At 42.3% G+C, this 19,422-nt stretch overlaps 1 protein-coding gene across 1 annotated transcript in view; it reads left to right on the forward strand.

Annotated features, from left to right (window-relative positions):
• LOC120936827 (probable cation-transporting ATPase 13A4) overlaps positions 1–13,473 on the forward strand; it is a 110,691-nt gene extending 97,218 nt beyond the window's left edge. The window contains exons 26-30 of the mRNA XM_040349524.1: positions 1,972–2,146; positions 5,096–5,283; positions 6,434–6,522; positions 8,483–8,563; positions 12,725–13,473. Of these exons, the coding sequence (XP_040205458.1) occupies positions 1,972–2,146; positions 5,096–5,283; positions 6,434–6,522; positions 8,483–8,563; positions 12,725–12,961 (770 nt within the window). The 3' untranslated portion in view covers positions 12,962–13,473. The remainder of the gene's footprint in view (positions 1–1,971; positions 2,147–5,095; positions 5,284–6,433; positions 6,523–8,482; positions 8,564–12,724) is intronic.
• Positions 13,474–19,422: the final 5,949 nt, after the last annotated feature.

Raw genomic sequence — 19,422 nt, forward strand, 5'->3', positions numbered from 1 at the left:
ATGTAAATGCAACACTTACATATTCTGCAGGGCCAGTAATGAAGCATGAGAAAGCCAAGCAACTAGCATTTTAAAAAATAGGTTAGGAATGACATGTTATATGTTACATATTTTTCTCTTTATGTGCTTTCTTTAAAATGTAAAGCTTGCCCTCAGCTGCAGAAGATGATTTGTAACCTAAACACACATAGCCTGGCATCATAAAAGTTACTTCCTAGCTCTACTGTAAAAGAATAGAGCAAACATATATATTTAGGCCTCACTCACACCATGTGCAGAAAAGTCAGTTTTTCTGCACGCATTCTGCAAGGGCACAAATAAAATATTGTTCTCTATGTGCCCTGTTCACACCACAACACTGGTATCATGTGCAGATATTTTCTGTGGAGGAATCTGCAATGTGTATGCTGTTTTCTGCACACAAAAAAACCTGACGCAACATCAACACTGTAGTGCAGGTTGCACATTAAAACTGATGCCAACGTGCACAAAAACTCACTGAAACATGCATGAAAACTGATGTAAAGTGATGTAAAAATTAATGTAAATGCATGTCTCTGCAACTGAAATTGGTTTGCCCATCAGTTTTCATGCATGAATGGTGTAAACGAGCCCTTAAGCCCTGTACACATGATCGGATATCTGATGGAATCTAATCCGATGGATTTTTTCATCGGATATCCGATGAAGCTGACTTTCATCAGTCTTGCCTACACACCATCGGTCAAAAATCTGACCGTGTCCAAACGCGGTGACGTAAAACACTACGACGTGCTGAGAAAAATGAAGTTCAATGCTTCCGAGCATGCATCGACTTGATTCTGAGCATGCGTAGATTTTTGACCGATGGACTTCCACACAGACAATCGTTTTTTTCTATAGTTTTTTTATCCATAGGGAAACTTTAAACCATGTTCTATTTTTTTTCACCAATGGAAAACAAACCAATGGGGCCCATGCACGATCGGTTTGTCCGATGAAAACGGTCCATTGGTTAATTTTCATCAGACAAACCGATTGTGTGTACAGGGCTTAACTCTAAAATCAGTTATCCAATATCAGTATTTTGTATTGGGCTGTATGACCTCTAAATAAATGCCATTTAATTATTGAAATTAATCTAAAGTAAAGATTTGACTGTTTTCATGTTATTGATGTATGTGTGTTCATAGAAAACAGTGGGGAAATTCAATAAGGTGCTAATAACACTTTTCTGCTGGGATAAACCTTTAAAATGTCCTGTGCTATGTTCCAATATCTAGGCAGCCTATTTCAGTAGCTTTATCAATATACATACTGTTGCAGATTTTGGTAGCTCCTAATAAGGCCAAGTTTACAAAATGGCACTAAGTATGCACCAGATTCAAAAATAATTACATCTGAATCAGAGTTAATGAAGCTGGAGTTAATTAACACCAACTGTAAGTTGGTATACAGAGACGGACAGAGTACCTGTCTCTGTTTGCTGTATAACAGGTGACATATTTTCTTCTGCTACCTCCTTGCCTTCCCACCTGTCCTTGACTGCTAAGGATGTTCCTAGCATTCAGTGACTCTGACAATGGGTGGAGCCTCATGGGGAAGCTGAGGAACTAGTTCCCTATCAGGTCCGTTCTCTCCTTGATTGACAACAGTTAGTGGGCAGATTGTATAACCAATAACAGGCTGTCTATGTGCTATGGATCTGCCCACTGCCTGCTGTTTATTACAAAAGGAGCAGAGCTTATGAGGAACAGCTGCAGTGGCAGGTGGAAGCTCAGTTGCACTGAGGATGGTGTATCCATTACAACAGGTCCACAGATCCGTCCTCTGCACCAATATTTGTCATTTTGTTGAAACTTTTTATAAATTTACCTAGGTGTTCCTAGACTTATGACTGGAAGTATATGAAGTATACTAGGCTATAAGTAAAGTAAACTTCCCAGAACACAAACAGCTGCTAATCTCTGCTTACCCCGTCCTTTCTTTCAGTGAGTTCAACTCCTGCATATCATAAACTGGCACCATACAGACCACCAGGGCAGCTGATCTCTCCATCTATGCTGTTTTCAGTGGTGTACAATGTTCTATTTACGATAGCCATGCAGACATATGCATTTCTTATAATCCAGCAGCAGCCATGGTACAGCAGAACAGATGTTTTTAGGTAAGCTTTTAACAACATTTTTGTATATGGAATAATTCAATGGATTCTAACAGTAATTGGTATAATCTTTGATTTCTTTACATAAACTAGGAATTGGGTTACTATATGTTTGTCATGACTCTTGACAGACATACACATGTATTTAACATAAAGAAGGCATATATATATATATATACTGTATATATATATATATATATATATATATATATATATATATATATATACATATATATATATATATATATTATGTCCCATGCATTTTCTGTACACTACTGTGCAAACATTTTAGGCAGGTGCTGGAAATTAAGAATGCTTAATAGTTAATTTTTTTATCAATTAAGAAAATGGAAAATAAAAAGAAACAGATGAGAAATCCAAATCAAATCAATATTTGGTGTGACCACCCTTTTCCTTCAAAACGGCATCAATTATTCTAGTTACACTTGCACACTGTGGCCCAGATTCTCAAATTACTTACGACGGCGCAGCGCCATGTATGCCGTCGTAAGTCCTAATCTGGGCCGTCGTATCTTATTCTTAGAATCAGTTACGCATAGATATCCATTAGATCCGACAGGCGTAAGCCTCTTACACCGTCGGATCGTAACTGCAATTTTTTTTCCCCGCTCGGTGGCGCTTTCGTCGATTTCCGCATTGAGTATGCAAATTAGCTAGATACGCGAATTCCCGAACGTACGTTCGACCGACGCAGTAAAGTTGCGACGTTTACGTTAGGCTTTTCCCGGCGTAAAGTTGCCCCTGCTATATGAGGCGCAGCCAATGTTAAGTATGGCCGTTGTTCCCGCTTTGAAAATTTAAAAACTTGCGTTGTTTGCGTAAGTCGTCCGTGAATGGGGCTGGACGTCATTTATGTTCAGGTCGAAACCAATGACGTCCTTGCGACATCATTTGGAGCAATGCACACTGGGATATTTTAGGGACGGCGCATGAGCAGTTCGTTCGGCGCGGGGACGCGCTTCATTTAAATGAAACACGCCCCCTACCCGCCGAATTTGAATTCCGCCGGGTGTTTTACGCTACGCCGCCACAACTTTACAGGCAAGTGCTTAGTGAATAAAGCACTTGCCTGAAAAACTTGCGGCGACGTAACATAAATGACATACGTTACGCTGCCGCAGAGATACGCACGATGTACCAGAATCTGGCCCAGTATCTTTTAAGGAACTTGGCAGGTATACTGTTCCAAAAATCTTGGAGAACTGACCACAGATCTTCTGTGGGTGTAGATAGTTTCAAATCCTTCTGTCTCTTCATGTAATCCCAGGCAGACTCAATGATGTTGTGATCAGGGCTCTGTGGGGGAAAAACCTTCACTTCCAGGACCCCTTGTTCCTCTTTACACTGAAGATAGTTCTTTATAACGTTGGCTGTATGTTTGGGGTCATTGTCCTGCTGTAGAATACATTTGGGGCCAATCACATACCTCCCTGTTGGTATGGCATGATGGGTAAATATCTGCCTGTTTTTCTCAACATTGAAGGCACCATTATTCCTGAGCAAATCTCCAACTTCATTTGCAGAAATGGAGTCCCAAACTTGAAAGGAACCTCCACCATACTTCACTGTTGCAAAATGCATTCAAAAGAAGGAAACTTTAGAGGCACATCTGTAGTGTTGAAATACAAAATGAACTTTTATTAATCTTTAAAATTCACATTATTGACATGACATGTTAAAAACAAAACATGGTGTTTGGTCTAAACGATGCTCACACCACCTAACACAACCAACTATTACCACAGTGGAATGAATCGATCAATAATGATTCAAAATGAGATGGTGTCAAATGGAAGGAGCAGCTGGTTGGTGGTAGAGATGTAGCGAAGAAAACTCTACATGTAATGCACCCTAAAGCGCTTCTTCAGGAGCTTGCAGTGGTGCATAGTATGCAAAAAATTATACGCAGGCAAACCTGGCGGGATCATCCATCAATCAGTGGTTTCTCATGCCTTAAGCAGTATAGAGCTTGAAAAGTCCTAATAACTTGTGTGGGACGGGGGTAATAACTATATCATCAATGGCCGAACTAGGAAACTTTGAACCAGGCATTAGTACCATGCACATGGAAAGCAGAAGCCCAATATGGCTATTCCTATGTATACTTCACTGTTGCCTGCAGACACTTATTATTGTACCGCTTTCCAGCCCTTAGGCAAAAAAACGACCTCCTGCTACAGCCAAATATTTAAAAGTTTGACCCATAATCAGTCCAGATCACCTGCTGCCATATTTCTGCACCCCAGTTCCTATGTTTTCATGCACAGCTGAGTTGTGTAGCCTTGTTTACATGTTGGAGTTATGGCTTTTTTTGCCACAATTCTTCCATGAAGACTGCTTTTTGACAGACTTCTTCGTACAGATGGGTGCACCTGATTCCCACCAGTTTGGTGCTAATGGCAGTGCTGGACATCTTCTGAAATCATTATTAAATTAATCAAATGTAATAGACACCACTCGCCAGTGCATAAATGCACTCACCCTATTGTCAGGCACAATGTGGGGTAGAGACCTCTAAGTCAAAGTGAAACTGCAGCAATGAAAGATCAGGTCCCCTTCCCTGCCAGACAGATTTGTGCTGAGCAGCAGATCTGTGTAGATTTTAGAAATAGACAAAATATAAATATCAATCCTTTCAGCAGGTAAAACAGATGTCACAAATGTATTTTAACTATTTTAGGGCTCTACTACTATGAACAGTGTTGTTAATCAAACAGGGTTACATAATAGGGATATCTGGATCATATAACTAGCTGAACAGAATTTTAAATCCTTTGAAAACAGTTCACTTAATATTATTGTTATTATTTCAACTCTGTATTTAGCGGCCTTCATTTTTATGGTAGCATTTCATGAATACAGTTACTAATGACAATATTTTTACTAGCCTACATGCATGAAACTATTAACTATTATTTTATTTTTTTGCAGTGCCTGTTATGCAGGGAACGTAAGCGTGAACACAGATCTTACTTATAACCTAATAGACAAAAGAACTACGAAGAATTATATAAGCTTTGAGAACACAACATTGTGGCTCCTCACTGCTGTACACCTGGTCATCTTAGCCTTCATCTTCTCTAAGGGAAAACCATTTCGTAAACCACTGTATACAAATTGTGAGTGCATTTATGGCATTCGTTTTTTCGATCAACCATCATAACAATCAATAGCGGTTATAATGCTTGCTATGCATTGTGTAAGACTGTCAGGGAGCTACGAAATTGGTGCATGGCAAAACGTTTTCATCAGAAATTTGTTGCCCTTGCCACAACTTTTGCAACAGTTTTGTAGATTGTGTACCATATACATTGCTGCACAGATTGTTAGACCCCCTTTCACACTGGTACGGTTTGCAGGCGCTATTGCGCTAAAAATAGCGCCTGCAAACCGACCTGAAACAGAGGCTGCTGCTTCTTCAGTGTGAAAGCCCGAGGGCTTTCACACTCGAGCAGTGTGTTAGCAGGACCGTTTACCGCTCCTTCCCATTGAAAGCAATGGGAAACCGCGGCTATACCGCCAGCAATGCAGAGGCGCATTCCCGGCAGTATTAACCCTTTTTCGCCTGCTAGCTGTGGTAAAACCGCACCGCTGGCAACTGAATACTGCCGCAATTCCGATAGTAAAACGCTGCTACCGCCACCGCACCTCCAGCCTCAGTGTGAAAGGGGCCTTAATGTATATATGTATATGTATATTAAGAATCATTCATAAAGTGCACTTACCATCCCTGTGAGACAGGCTAAGTGCTTGTTTACTGCTTGGGCACATCCTAATCACCATGTGGGATGCAGATTTACCATTTAGACTTCTCATAGTTCACCAAAGCCCCCTAATAGGGCTCCTAAAAAATTTGAAAAAAAAAAGTGTAAAAAAAAAAAGAAATAATATAATAAATATGAAAAAAATACTGACAATGTACACTGCCCTACTGACACCAATCTCTGCCCTGCTGACACCATCTACTGCTCTACTGACACTGTTAATATATATACACATGCATGTGTTTGAGGTTTGGGGTGTACACCCTAATGTACACCCTAATGCACCCTAATGCAATTGGCTGTGCACACCTATGACCCCATTGCAGAGTGAAAGGTAGATAGATGATGGTCTTGATTTTGCTATTTGTTTGTAAATTGCTCTTTCTATCATGTTTTTTTGTATTATGAAAACTGTACATTTTGAAGTAGGATTGCCTTGTTCATTTGTTCATATTACTTTTAGCACTGAATATGAAACAGTGACTGACACAATTTCTCTCTGCAGATGTTTTTGTGGCTACATTAGTGGTAGAATTTACTCTCACCCTATTCTTCATTTTTGCTGACTTCAAGAATATGTATGTTGATTTAGAGGTAGGTGTGTTATCACAAAATAAGTAATGTGTCACCTGAATATTCTATTGTGATGGTAATGAGATCTGCAAGGACTCCAAACTGAGTGGGGAAAATGTGTATTAGTACAGAACAGAGTTCTAACCTCATTTCTCCAAAATTCACAAGACAGCTTCAGACACAAAGCAGGTCATCATACAGTAAATCCTGTTAAACTCTGTAATGCTGGCCAAAGACGGATACAAATTTAGATGGTTTAGCGGGGACGGACCTAATTTCGATCATTGTGTGGCTGTCCCTGGTTGACAGAAGTCAATCATTTAATCGACTTTAAAATGTTTGTCCCATTTGCCCTGCTGTCAGAATACAATGCCCTGGCAGGAGGGAATGAAAAAAACCTGTCTATGGTCAGCTTTAGCAAAAGATTGTTTATTTACTAGCAGTATCAAAAATCCTGTTAAACCAGGATCTGCACAGCCGGTTATTGAGCCTGGTCAGAAATAGATAAATATCATAAAAAGCCTTAAATAGGATGTAAACCCTGATGAGTTTTTCTTCCTTTCTTCGTCCCTGCAAAGTAAAGGCATTGCATTGCATACTAGCACATTATGTGAAACTTACCTGCAATTGAAGCCTGTGTCATCCTTGCTGCAGGATGCATCCACCTTCACCCATCTCCCTTCCGGGGGTGTGGACCCTGGCTTTGTGACTGGCCAGAGCCATGTGAGGTAACTCCCACGCATGCATGCAGGAGTCGCCAGTCACGGCATTGTCTTCTAAAGAAATGGCACGGGTGGCCATTCAAATTTAAAAAAAAACTTTGATGAGGGATTCCCCTTAGAATCCATACCAGACTCGAAGGGCCTGGTATGGATTGTGGGGGGACCCCATGATGTTTTTTTCTGAATTTTTTATTGTCAGCATTCTTTGCTTACATTTTAACTGTCAGTGAGTCATCAGTTGTTAAGGACACGGTGGCCGATTCCTTAACAACCAGCTATTTTTCAAACAGAATTCAAATTGGACGATAATTTTTTAACCGATCCAAATTTGAATTATTCCAAAAATTTGGAATTTAGAAAATGAATAAACTAAATGTATTTCAATGAATTTCAATATGTTGGTTGTCAGTCTGCAGAACATTGACATCTGAAAATCTTTATGTATTTAGAAAACCTTGCCTTTAGAGAGCTAAAGTATCAGAAAACAATTCAACACCCCTCAGCCATTATTGTTTTGTAACATATTTTTTCAGGAAATATTTTCCTCACTTACATTTTGTTAAAATTATAATTTAAAATAGTAAACCTAAATCTTTAAATGCTGTAGAAATGTTATCATTCCTGTCTCCTCGTAGAAAGCTACCATATTTTAAACTCTGTTACTTTCCTTTCTGGCTTGGCAGTAAGTGTCACAGACATTTCGTAAAGCTAATATTACGAATGCCACATGTTTCTATTTCAACATATGGTGGTAGCTACTGTCTGTTTTTTTGTAAAGGTTTAACTGCCCCAGTTCTAATCACTCTCAGGCCCCGTACACACGACAGAGTTTCTCGGCAGAATTCACCGAGAAACTCGGTCAAAACCCGGATTCTGCCGAGAAACTCTGTCGTCTGTACAGCTTTGGCTCGATGGAGCCGCCGAGGAGCTCGACGAGAAAATAGAGAACATGTTCTCTATTTTCTCGTTGTTCTATGGGAGAAGGCGGCCCGCCGAGCTCCTCGGCGGCTTCATCCCAGAACTCGACGAGGAACTCGACGTGCTTGGCACGTCGAGTTCCTCGGCCGTGTGTACGGGGCCTCAGACTGCTGGCTCTTGGATTGTGTTCCTGCAGGCTGGAAAATCTCTGTGCATGGTGAAGCTGAGAGTGTGATACATCACATTGTGATGGTAGGGACAGGATTTAAGACATACTGCCTTCCTGTCCATATTGACTATTGATAAATGTCTGTTAATTAATGTTAGAATTTTTTTCCTAGCTTGTCTGTACACCAACCAGCTGGAGAATCCACATGTTGGTCATGCTGGTCATTTGTCTTGTGGTATCATTTGTGGTGGAGGTGAGTAACAGCATAAACTAATTTTTACAGTATGTTGAATATTACACCAACAAAAATAAATAGATATGCTCTCTTGTAGGCTTAAATATCTACTGTCCAATGATATAGCCTTGGATACTTAGGAATAAAAAACAAAAATTCTTGCTATACTCTCCCTCCTTTTCTATTACTGCACAAAAGAATTGAATTTAACCTTTAAAGCCCAACTGATGTCTCTTCATAGTCTTAATATCCCTTTCTCTTAGTAAACATGTTGCACCCTCAATCTTCAGTACTATTTGCTGTAAGAGCTGAGTGATAGACATGCCCTTACACAGGCGTGTACTGCAAAAAAAGAGAAAGAGCGTGTCAAGCCAATTCTGTTACTAACTCTAGTATCTATTAGTTTGCATGTTCATATTTATGGTATGAGAGTATGAAAATTGAGGTTGCTAGTATGAAGTCTATCAGACTGCATATTTATTTCTGTTCTATTTCTCTATGGCTTTATTAGCTATGGCACCTTTCAAAGTTCAGGTTTTAGCTTCCACCGCAAATCACAGTAGACACCATAGGTGTGCGCAACCAACTGCATTAGGGTGTGCACCTCAAAGCACATATGCATGTATATATATGTAGCGCCTATGTACTTTACAGTACTGGTACTAGTTAAATTTAAGGGTGGATCAGAGTGTAGTTAAACTCTGATCCAGATTGCTAACTGCAAAGGTCTCTGTCTCAGCTTGGCTGTGCTGTGGGCTTATTCTGTTGTACTGGGGTGTTCTTTCAGCCCCAGTGCTGCAGGTGGCAGCAGTGGAGTCAAGGTTTGGGTGCTCTTTCCCAGCAGCCAATCAGGAGGGTTTGTCCTCGCTGTGCTTGCTGGGGAGGGGTATTTATGAGGCAGACGCCATTTGGTCTGGGTCTTCTTCGGCCAGTGTGGCACCCAACTTTAGGGTGGCCACACCACGGCGCCCCGTCGCTATGACCTACCTGGCCAGGGCGTGCGTGCCACGAGGTGGTCCTGGTTCCGGGACCATGCTGGCCTGGAGCATCTGATCAGCGACGGGGGCCCAGTGAGTGAATGGGTTCCCACTTCTGAAGATCCCAAGCTATACTGCTGTACTGCTGTACTGCTGGGGAGTTGGTCTGAGGAGCGCCATTGAGAGGCTGGCGGTCCAAAAGGGCTTGGACGGACCACCGGGGATCAAGGTAGCCGCACACTGAGGGATTGATCACCTGTCAGTTGGCACCTGGGCGACAAATTGAAGGAGATCCAGGCATAACCATAATCCAAAGAGGGGTATCTACACAAACTCAATCCAGAGAGGTATATATATATATATAGCTTTTTTTGTCAAGTGCAGAAACTCAACCACAGGGAGTTTTGGAGTGAGTAGTGTTTAGAGTGCAGGGTTCAGGGGGGCGCAATGTACAGAGTGCAGAGTTCAGGGGGCGCAGGGTTCAAGGTGCGGAGCTCAGGTGTGCGCAGTGTACAGAAAATGGAGCTTAGGGCTGCACAGTGTACAGGGCTCAGGGATGTGCAGTGTACAGGGTGTGGAGCTCAGGGGTGCACAATGTACAGAGTGCAGAGCTCAGGGGTGCACAGTGTACGAATCTCAGTGGTGCGCAGTATACAGAGCGCGGAGCTCAGGGGTGTGCAATGTACAGGGTGCAGAGCTCAGGGGTGTGAAATGTACAGGGTGCAGGGCTCAGAGGTGTGCAGTGTACAGGGTGTGAAGCTCAGGGGTGTGCAGTGTACAAGGTGCGGATGTTAGAGATGTGCAGTGTACAGGGTGAGAAGCTCAGGGGTGCACAGTGTACAGAGTGTGGAGCTCAGGGGTGTGCAGTCTTCAGGGTGCAGAGCTCAGTGGTGCGCAGTGTACAGGGGTGCGTGGTGTACAGAGTGCAGTGTTCAGGGGTGCACAGTGTACAGGGGTGCGCGGTGTACAGGAGTGTGTGAAGTTGGAGTGCACGGTGTACAGGGGTGTGCGTTGTACAGAGTGCAGTGTTTAGGGATGCTCAGTGTTCAGGGGTGTGCAGTGTACAGGGGTGAGTGGTGTACAGGGGTGCGTGGTGTACATGCGTGTGCATATTACAGTGCGGTGTTCAAGGGTGCTCAGTGTTTAGGGGTGCCCTGTGTACAGGGGTGCATGGTGTACAGGGATGTGTGTCGTGTTGGGGTGTGCGGTATACAGGGGTGCATGGTGTTGGGGTGCGTGGTGTTGGGGTGTGTGGTGTACAGGGTGCGGTGTTCAGGGGTGCGCCGTGTACAGTGCGTGGAGTTCAGGGGTCAACAGTTTACAGAGATAATGGGTCAGCAGTGTACCTCCTCCCACCCTAGACTGGATTGGCATCTCAAGCCTACCATAAGCCCCCTTATCTCCCCATCTACTGTAAATCATCTTCTCCCCCTCCCCCAGCTGTAAAAAAGCCACCAAACCCCCCTCCTCCCCAACACAGACCTCGGACACAGCATGGGGCTCGATGGGGGGTGGGAAATAATCCTCCTCTAAGCCCCTCTGCATGGTCTGTGAATAGGCAGGTAAGAGCCGAGGAGGAGCTTAGTGGAAGCTTCCTCGGCTCTTCTACTCAGTGTGACAGGCTGTGGTCAGTGGGGAGAGGTGCTGGAGATTGCATCAGAGCAATGCCTGGATGCCCTAAACTAGCAATGCCATCGGCACCCCCCACTGTCTTGTATATCACTGCTGCTGCGCCCGGGGATGGCGGGCAGGGTTTGGTGCAGCCACTCAGAGGAGCGTTGTCACTTTTAAATACAGAAGCCGGGCTTCTGTATTTAAAAGTGACAGCGCTCCTCGCAGTGGAAAGCACAGAATTAGCACCAGCCATGTGTGCATGGGCGGATTAGGGTGTGCCCAGGCACACTCAGTACACCCCCTGTGCACGCTTTTGGTAGACACTGTTATATTAGGTCTTAAGCTTGCTCCATGGGCAATCGGTCCTAAATAGCATGGAGGTTTTACCAATATTGAACTCAATGTGGAAAAACAGAATATGCACTTGCATGGGATTATTTGCACGACATTCTGTACCAGCCTATTTCCAAGTGTGAACCCTCTTATTTCACAAGAGCAGACAGGCAGAGTTTCCAAAATTTGATATGTTTATTTTTATGCCATATTAATTGTGGATTTATTATTCAAATTAGTGTAATTAACACGCTCTGATAACATTCTACATATGAAGCAACTTTATTAACTTTATAATTACCAGTTTTTTATCCCTTTGACATGCTCAAAACCTGTTTTTGATTATATGTATCTGAAAGCTGGCAACTTTGTTCTGCCACTTTGGGATATTCTTGTATAATCAAGGAACAATATATTTAAATTGTAATATCTATAATGTTTAATTATAAGGTACCAAAGTATAGGAAATGGAGTAATACTTATAAATATTTATGCTGCTACACTTAACTCGCATGCATATTTATGAAGATATGGACATGCATGCAAGATTTGATTCATATTTTTGCCCCGTTAGGCCAACTGTCTTGTGCTGCCTCTCTCCAATCTTAGACAACTGGCTATCCTTAGTATCACACTAGCAATATTAGGTATAATAGCCACAGACACATAGGCTGGTTGTGGAGGGGCTGAAAGGGACTGCTTTAATACACTTCTACACTAGCAGGGCCTGAAGCTATGTGTTATGTTGTATTCCTTCACTTTTTTACTGCCCACCTTCACTAAGTGAGAATTGTGAGCTTTATTGAAAATTTGGGCAGAGCTTCCTTTGCAAAATAGAGCCAAATGAAAGTGCTAAAGGTACAATTTCTATATGGCCAAAGCAAACAATTAGCTTCCTTTATTTATTTTCAAATCTGAACTGTAGAATTGAATTATAAACTTTTTTTGGGTGTTATAACTAACAAGAAATTGTACCTTTTAGCATGTTTTTATATCAACTGTTTTTCAATGATGGGCTATTCCTAAAGTGTCGTTTTTTATAATTTACAGTTCATTAAATCTTAACCTATATAAAACAAAAGTACCAGCAGTTGCTTTTAAATCAATAATCAATCAATTAAACAGAAGACATTACAGACAATAGAATCAATGTATGAGTTGGCTGTAAATCAATAAACATTTTTTAGACATTTAAACTGTGTATCATGTTATCAAGTTATTATATTTACATCATATATTTCAATTCTTTTTCTAGGAATTCATTTTGGATAACAGAGCCCTCTGGCTGGCCTTGAAGAAATGTCTAAAATTAAAACCTGGAAGTAACTACAAAAAATTAAGAGCTATACTAGATGAGGATAAAGAGTGGCCACCCACTGGAGACACAGTGTATGAGAACAGTAAACTGACCAATGGAGACTCTAAAATGTACACTAACCCAGCCTATGAGCATGAAGAAGTTGTTTCAAATGGAAGGAATGGGATACATTGATGTTAAAGGAAGAAGAAGTAAAGAAGGAAGTGAAGGGATCTATACAGCTGTAGTATAGAAAGTAAATTACATTTTACAAGATCCAAGTATGCTGCCATCAATGAAATATTATGCTACTAACATTAAATAATATTAAAATATTAGCTGTCATTCTACATGTTCACCATACTGGGCTTGATTTTCTAAAGTCAATAAGACACGGATCTCAGCATTTGGCATTTACTAAAGAAAATAAAAATGAAATGTTCCTGCAAATGTGTATTTACATATACTCTCTCACAAAACTGTGATTATGTGGTATCCATCGCAATGGTAATTTATTTTGGTCCCGAGCATGAAAACAATGATGCCCTAGAAGGAGATATACATGAATTATTAAATTGTTTTTCATGAAAAAGTTAATTTTAAATTTGGCATTTGGCATTATGCTGGATAATATTCTTTTAACTATAATAACGTTTTTTGAACATTTGATACGTCAGTGGAATAATTAAAAAAATATCAGAATCTTACTTGAATATTGACTATGCTCTACAACCATTCTAGTAAGAGATCAGTTTTCTATAAATATTAACACATTTTTTTCTAGTGCTGCTGGTGGGGTTCTTGTTAGTGATGACCCACCCTTAAATGGACCCGACAACTCACCAACACAGCAGTAGTGATGAAGTGGGCTTTAACCTGGCTACACAATATACAATTTTCCATTAGATTTACCAAAACCATATAATGTGGTATAGGCCTAACTCTTCAGCAGGCTAGCGTTGGGGCCCAGTTATACCATCGGTGCACATGAGAACAGTTCAGTTAAGCCTGAAGGCAACAATAAGGCCAGTTCCTAAAGGACTCAGTCTCTCTAGCAGCAGATGGTAAACCCCACAGCAGCAGCTCACCAGTCCCAGCAATATTGCAGCTCCCCATCAGGTAAAACACAGCAATTAGTCTACTCTTTGCTCTACACCCAGGGGACTCTGGCTGTTGGCACCCTCAAACTCAGTGCTTTGGATCCTGATCAGGTTCCTGATATGCAGTCGCGATGATGCATGCTGGACAGCGATGTTCACTCTCTAGTCTCCCTCACAGAAAGAGGAAGTTTTGTACTGTACAACTTGAGAAAATACAGTTATTTCCCCTATTCCAGACAATCTTCCTCTGGTAAATGCAGTTCAAAAGCTCTTAATTACAGTAGAGTCTCTCTCCTCAGGACCACCGTTCCCACAGTGCAGTGTTGCCTGACTGTCTATTGAACTCTTCCTGCTCAAAAGCCTCCTCCTCTTACTGATATTGCTGTTAACTAGTTCAGCACTGCAGGGTAGCAACTACAGAGTAGAGCTAAAGTCAGTGTTTCTCTCACTTTCCACTTTTACCCAAGCACCTGGCTACATACACGATTGTATATTTTATATTTTTTTTCCCCATAATATTCTATATTAAAACATTTGAAGAATGCATACCAGACTTACTAAGGATTTTATACACTAGTCTGTAGAACTTACTATGACCTCGACAGCTCTCACTACTGTTGAACACAGGTATTCAGATCGACTGTGACTAATTTGCTAATTTAGTAAGGTGAAACAAATATACACATCCCTTCATGGTTTGCCTCACCTTACATCTTAATACATTAGACTCATTGCTGTAGACACTCTTTAAAAATTCCATTGCACCTCCTTAGCACAATTGTCATTGCTTGCAACAGATTCACTTATCTCCGGGGAACAGGTACATTTATTTGTTCCAGTAGGTGTCTGGCACCGAGGCTCAGCATTACTGCCACACAGGGGCATGGCCTAACAAGTGAAGCAAACTTGTACACAAACCATCCACATGTGCAGCTCAACTTAAGTACAGTGGCCAGACCAATCCATGTGTGCCATATTGACTAGCGCCTGTGAATCCACAGAACTAATGTCATACCACACTGGCCAATGAAGATAGCCGAAAACCAGAACACAGGAGTCTGTGGAATCTTTTAATTCCAATTATTTTTATTGACATTTGAAGAGGTTGTGCATAAGGGAAAAATCTACAGAACAGACCAGAAAGGAAAAAAAGTCAAGGTGTGGTGCTTTCAACAACTTAACAGGCTGGATAGAAGCATTGAGACATGGAATTTTACAATGCTAAATAATAAACAATACTAAACATCTGGCCTATACGTTTAACAGGGAACCAAAGGGACCAACCTGTTTCTAGTAATAGTCAAAGGTATAGGTTAAAGTGAGTAAAGCAGTTATGGCTGTGGAGCATAGGTGTGCGCAGCCTATTGCATTAGGGTGTGCTAACCAATGCTCAAACACATACTACCGATCACTCACGATGTAAGGGAAGGGGTCGGTAAGTTACATATTTACCAGCCCCTTCCCCCCACTCATCCTAAAACATCCCTGCAGCAACAGATGAAGGGAGGGGAGAGTAGGGAAGCCGGAAGTGCTGTAAGGGGAAGGTGGGGGGGGGAGCCAGGGCAGTAGGGGGAATCTGTGCTGCACAGTGTGATTAGGGTGTGCCTGGGCACACCTGGCACACCCTGTGCGCACGCCTATGCTGTGGAGTATCAATGTGTAACATTGAGGGCTATAGGTGAGACTAACAAGCTTAAGGCACAATTCCATTAAATAAAAAGAAGGCTGGGTGTAAAATCCCAACACAAGCATGTCAATTATTACCACAGCCCAGTGCACAGCCAGGCGCATGGGTAGCTTCAGGCAGCCTTTAAAATGGGCACTAGAGTGGTGGAATAGATGAATGGCAAAAAAGAACACCAGACAGACACTCCAGCGCTCCAGTGTAAAAAGAAAAAAAAAACTGAAAAATGTTTTATGTATGGGCAATATTATACTGTAGCTGGACATATGCACATGGTCTTGGGCTACAGGAAGTTCCACATAAAACAATAATGTCCAAGAAAGATGTAAATTTTATTGAAGTTATCAAATAAATCTTACACGGTGCCGAGCAGTAATCCCTGGCAGTGATGGAAAGTTAGCAGGCTGAGAGCAGATGTAGTTTTCCGATCTGCAGGTAAACATCTACCAAGGACAGGGAGATGGATGGCTTCCAGCTATGATGGGTAAGCTCCAAGGGACTCTCACCAGGAAGTGATGTCACCAGAACATGGAAGTCCTCAGATACTGACCTGGAACAAGCTGAAAGAACAGTACACTAAGCCGGTAACCAGGACAATATGTTTTGGGACAAGCCCCTTTCTTACAGTAGTTCCCCCAATCCATTAATTAACCCTTGTATAGCGGGTAAGAGGTCCAAGGTTGCCAGGAGGAATTAAGTTTAGACAAGTCACTGTTTTCTAAAGCAAATAGGCGTTCAAGTGAACATGTGTGGTTCATATATCTAAATATATTAGAGAGGCTCGTTATGTTCATAGATCTCCAATGTCTTGTTTGGGTAAATTTGACAAAAAGGAAAATATATATGAGGAGCAGTCTGACCGATTTCGGGACAGTGTCAATGTTAATATGTAGAAGTGACATTTCTGCAGAAGGGGCAAGGGGTATCAGAGTTAATTCTGAGATTAGTTTAAAGTGGATGTAAACCCACGCTCATCCCTTCTAAACTACTGCCATAGTGCTGATCTGTAAGGATATTCATGCCTCCTGCATGTATCCTTACCTGTCAAATGTCTCCCCTCTGTCTGTTATGAGACCCTAAAAACTGCAGATTCTGTAGGTGGGTCTGTTGTCTGGAGCTCGGTGGGTGGAGTCATGATGTCAGTAGACTCCCCGCCCAACTCTACACTCCCCTTGCCAACTTGCATTTTCTCTTGTATATTGCTTACACTAAATTCTGTTATGATCCCTAACATCCAGTCAAAATCCAGAAAAGTAACCACATGACTTCAGAAAAGGAGTGGGGGCGGGAATTAAAAAATAATGCCTGTTTTCAAGCTAGTGCATGAGATATGTAAATAACCTGATGTTGCAACTGTGATCAGGTGACCTCAGACACACACACACACACACACTGCAATTTTGCCCAGCTCTCACTAGATACATCCAACCTAAATCAGATCACTTGTCTGTGTATATTCTGCTTTCTGTTCTGTGTTTTCACTGCAATATACATGCATTTCCTCGTCACACTGAACTGTGGATCACACCCCATGATGAGAAACATCCAGTCAAAACACAGTAAATGCAGCCAATCCTGGGAGAGCTGGAAGGGGAGAGGGATGTGAATTGTGAACTTTTTACACAGGATGTGCCTCTGTCTTCAGGCTAGTGCATGAGATATGTAAATAACCTGTCACTCACAGCAAGGGGGCGTAACGGACTAAGGTTTTTCTCTGTAAGTCCGTTTTATTTCACTGAACAATAAAAAAGGATTGCTTAGAGCTGGATTAACTCTGTGTGGCAAGACTGGGCACAGATAATAGGAAATCTTATACCCTACATTGTGACATCATGTGGATTTATAGGTTGCCCCAGGTGGCTGCTCGCCAGTCATGTTCCCACTTTAAAATCATATTCAATTTAACAAATTTATGGGAGCTGCTTAATGTAGTATAAAAGAGGGAAATACCCCTTTTTACAGATGCAGCTGGTTTAAAAAATTAGGATTATATGGTACCAAAGTTAGTTTTCAGGGGGATTTTCTGAGGTTTTACAGAGGTGTGCTATTTGTATACATCTATAATACTCAGAGAGGGGGAGAGCATATGGAGTTGAATATCCTTGAAGGATAACTTTGGAATTCTTTTTGAAGTATCTACATGTACTTTCAGGTAACTTTAATCACATGACAGACCAAAAACCCCATCCAGCACTCAATCCCAGAACTTCCCCAAACAACAGAACTAAGAACGGCAATGGTATCAGTGATGCAGCCCTCCCTGGACTGGGTGGTCCTTCCAGGCACTGAACAAATATACACAAGAGGGCACAAATGCCTAGTGCATTACCACAAAAAACATTTATTGAGGGAGAGCATGAGCGGCTTCCGCGGGATCGGCTGCATGTGTGAGTAGCTCCATACTACTCCATTTAGCCAGCTTCCTGGGCCCATATCACGGCCAAAGTCACCTCACTCACTCCTATCACCCCTAGGGCCAAGCTGTGCATGCCACCAAAAAAGAGGAAAACAAAGGGGACCACGCAGGGGTCTTTAACCAACTACCTGCTGCAATCACAGGAGAGATTCAACATGTCTCAAAATGGTGCCGGCAGCCCTGCCTCTCCCTCCGCATAGCGTGCACAGACTGACTCCGCTCCACCTCAGGACAGTGAGTACTCTACCCCCCCAACAAAGGAGAACTTGGATAGAAGCTTGGAATCGATATATAGCAAGATATCTACCAAATTCCAAACTGAGCTTCATAAAAGCACAAACACCCTGACTCAGGAGATTGATGCTTTGGGGGCACGTACTGATCATTTGGAAACCAAACATGACAAGCTTAGCATTGCTCACAATGATCTTTCCAGAGAATATGACATTCTGGCTGCCACACAGCTGCAATCACAAGTCGAAGACCTCGACAATCGTAATCACAGGAACAATCTCAGAGTGAGGGGGATCCCTGAATCTAACACTGACCTGATTCCTGCCATTTGCAAGCTGTTCCAATCACTGCTACCAGATCATGAAGTGGATGCATTCACTCATGACCGCATTCATCGTGCTTTGCACCCAAAGCCACCTCCTGACAAACCCCCTAGAGACATTGTACTCTGTCTGAAAGACTTCCTTATTAAGGAAGAGATCCTCAGGGCTGCCCGTAACTCCCAGTCTATCACCCTGGATGGCACCCAGTGCAAATATATCCGGATATCTCCCCTGCGACCCTGGATAGGCGCCGCAAGATGAAGGAGGTGACCACGGTGTTAGCTGCTGCACACATACGCTACAGGTTGGGATTCCACTTTAAATTGTCCATCCCTCATAATAGAACCACATATACAGCCACCAGTCTTTTGGAAGGACAAGAAATGTTTGTGAAGTTGGGCCTGCTGGACGCTGAAGTGCTGCCCCGCCCACCTGCCACCCCCAGATCGTCACCAATCTGGCGCATGCCTTCTCCTAGACGTAATAAAAGAAATGTCAGGCAGGACATTGGCCTTAACCTTAATTAAAGACCTGGATGACAACTAGCTTTATCTGGGAGCTGACTTTGTTTTACCATCTATCCCGGTCTGAAATTGCCCGCTGTTTTATGTGGATAGATCGTCACCTAATGCCCTTTATAGGAATTCCCTCTGCATAGCATTTGCTATCCTGTCCACCAGAGACTACCATCCGGATTATTCATCTACCTATACAACTCACCTATACCAGATGACTTCTGGACCTCTGCAAGATATCTCCAGGACTCTTGAAGCTCCGCTTGTCGGATTACAGAGATGCATGTGGACAACAGTTCGATCATCCCCCCCCCCTTTTTTTTGTTTAGGTGGACATAACGCTCTATGAGCACTCGCGTAGAGAGGATCATAGAGCCTACTCCC

This window comes from Rana temporaria, chromosome 4 (assembly GCF_905171775.1).
Source record: "Rana temporaria chromosome 4, aRanTem1.1, whole genome shotgun sequence".
NCBI classification, from domain to species: domain Eukaryota; kingdom Metazoa; phylum Chordata; class Amphibia; order Anura; family Ranidae; genus Rana; species Rana temporaria.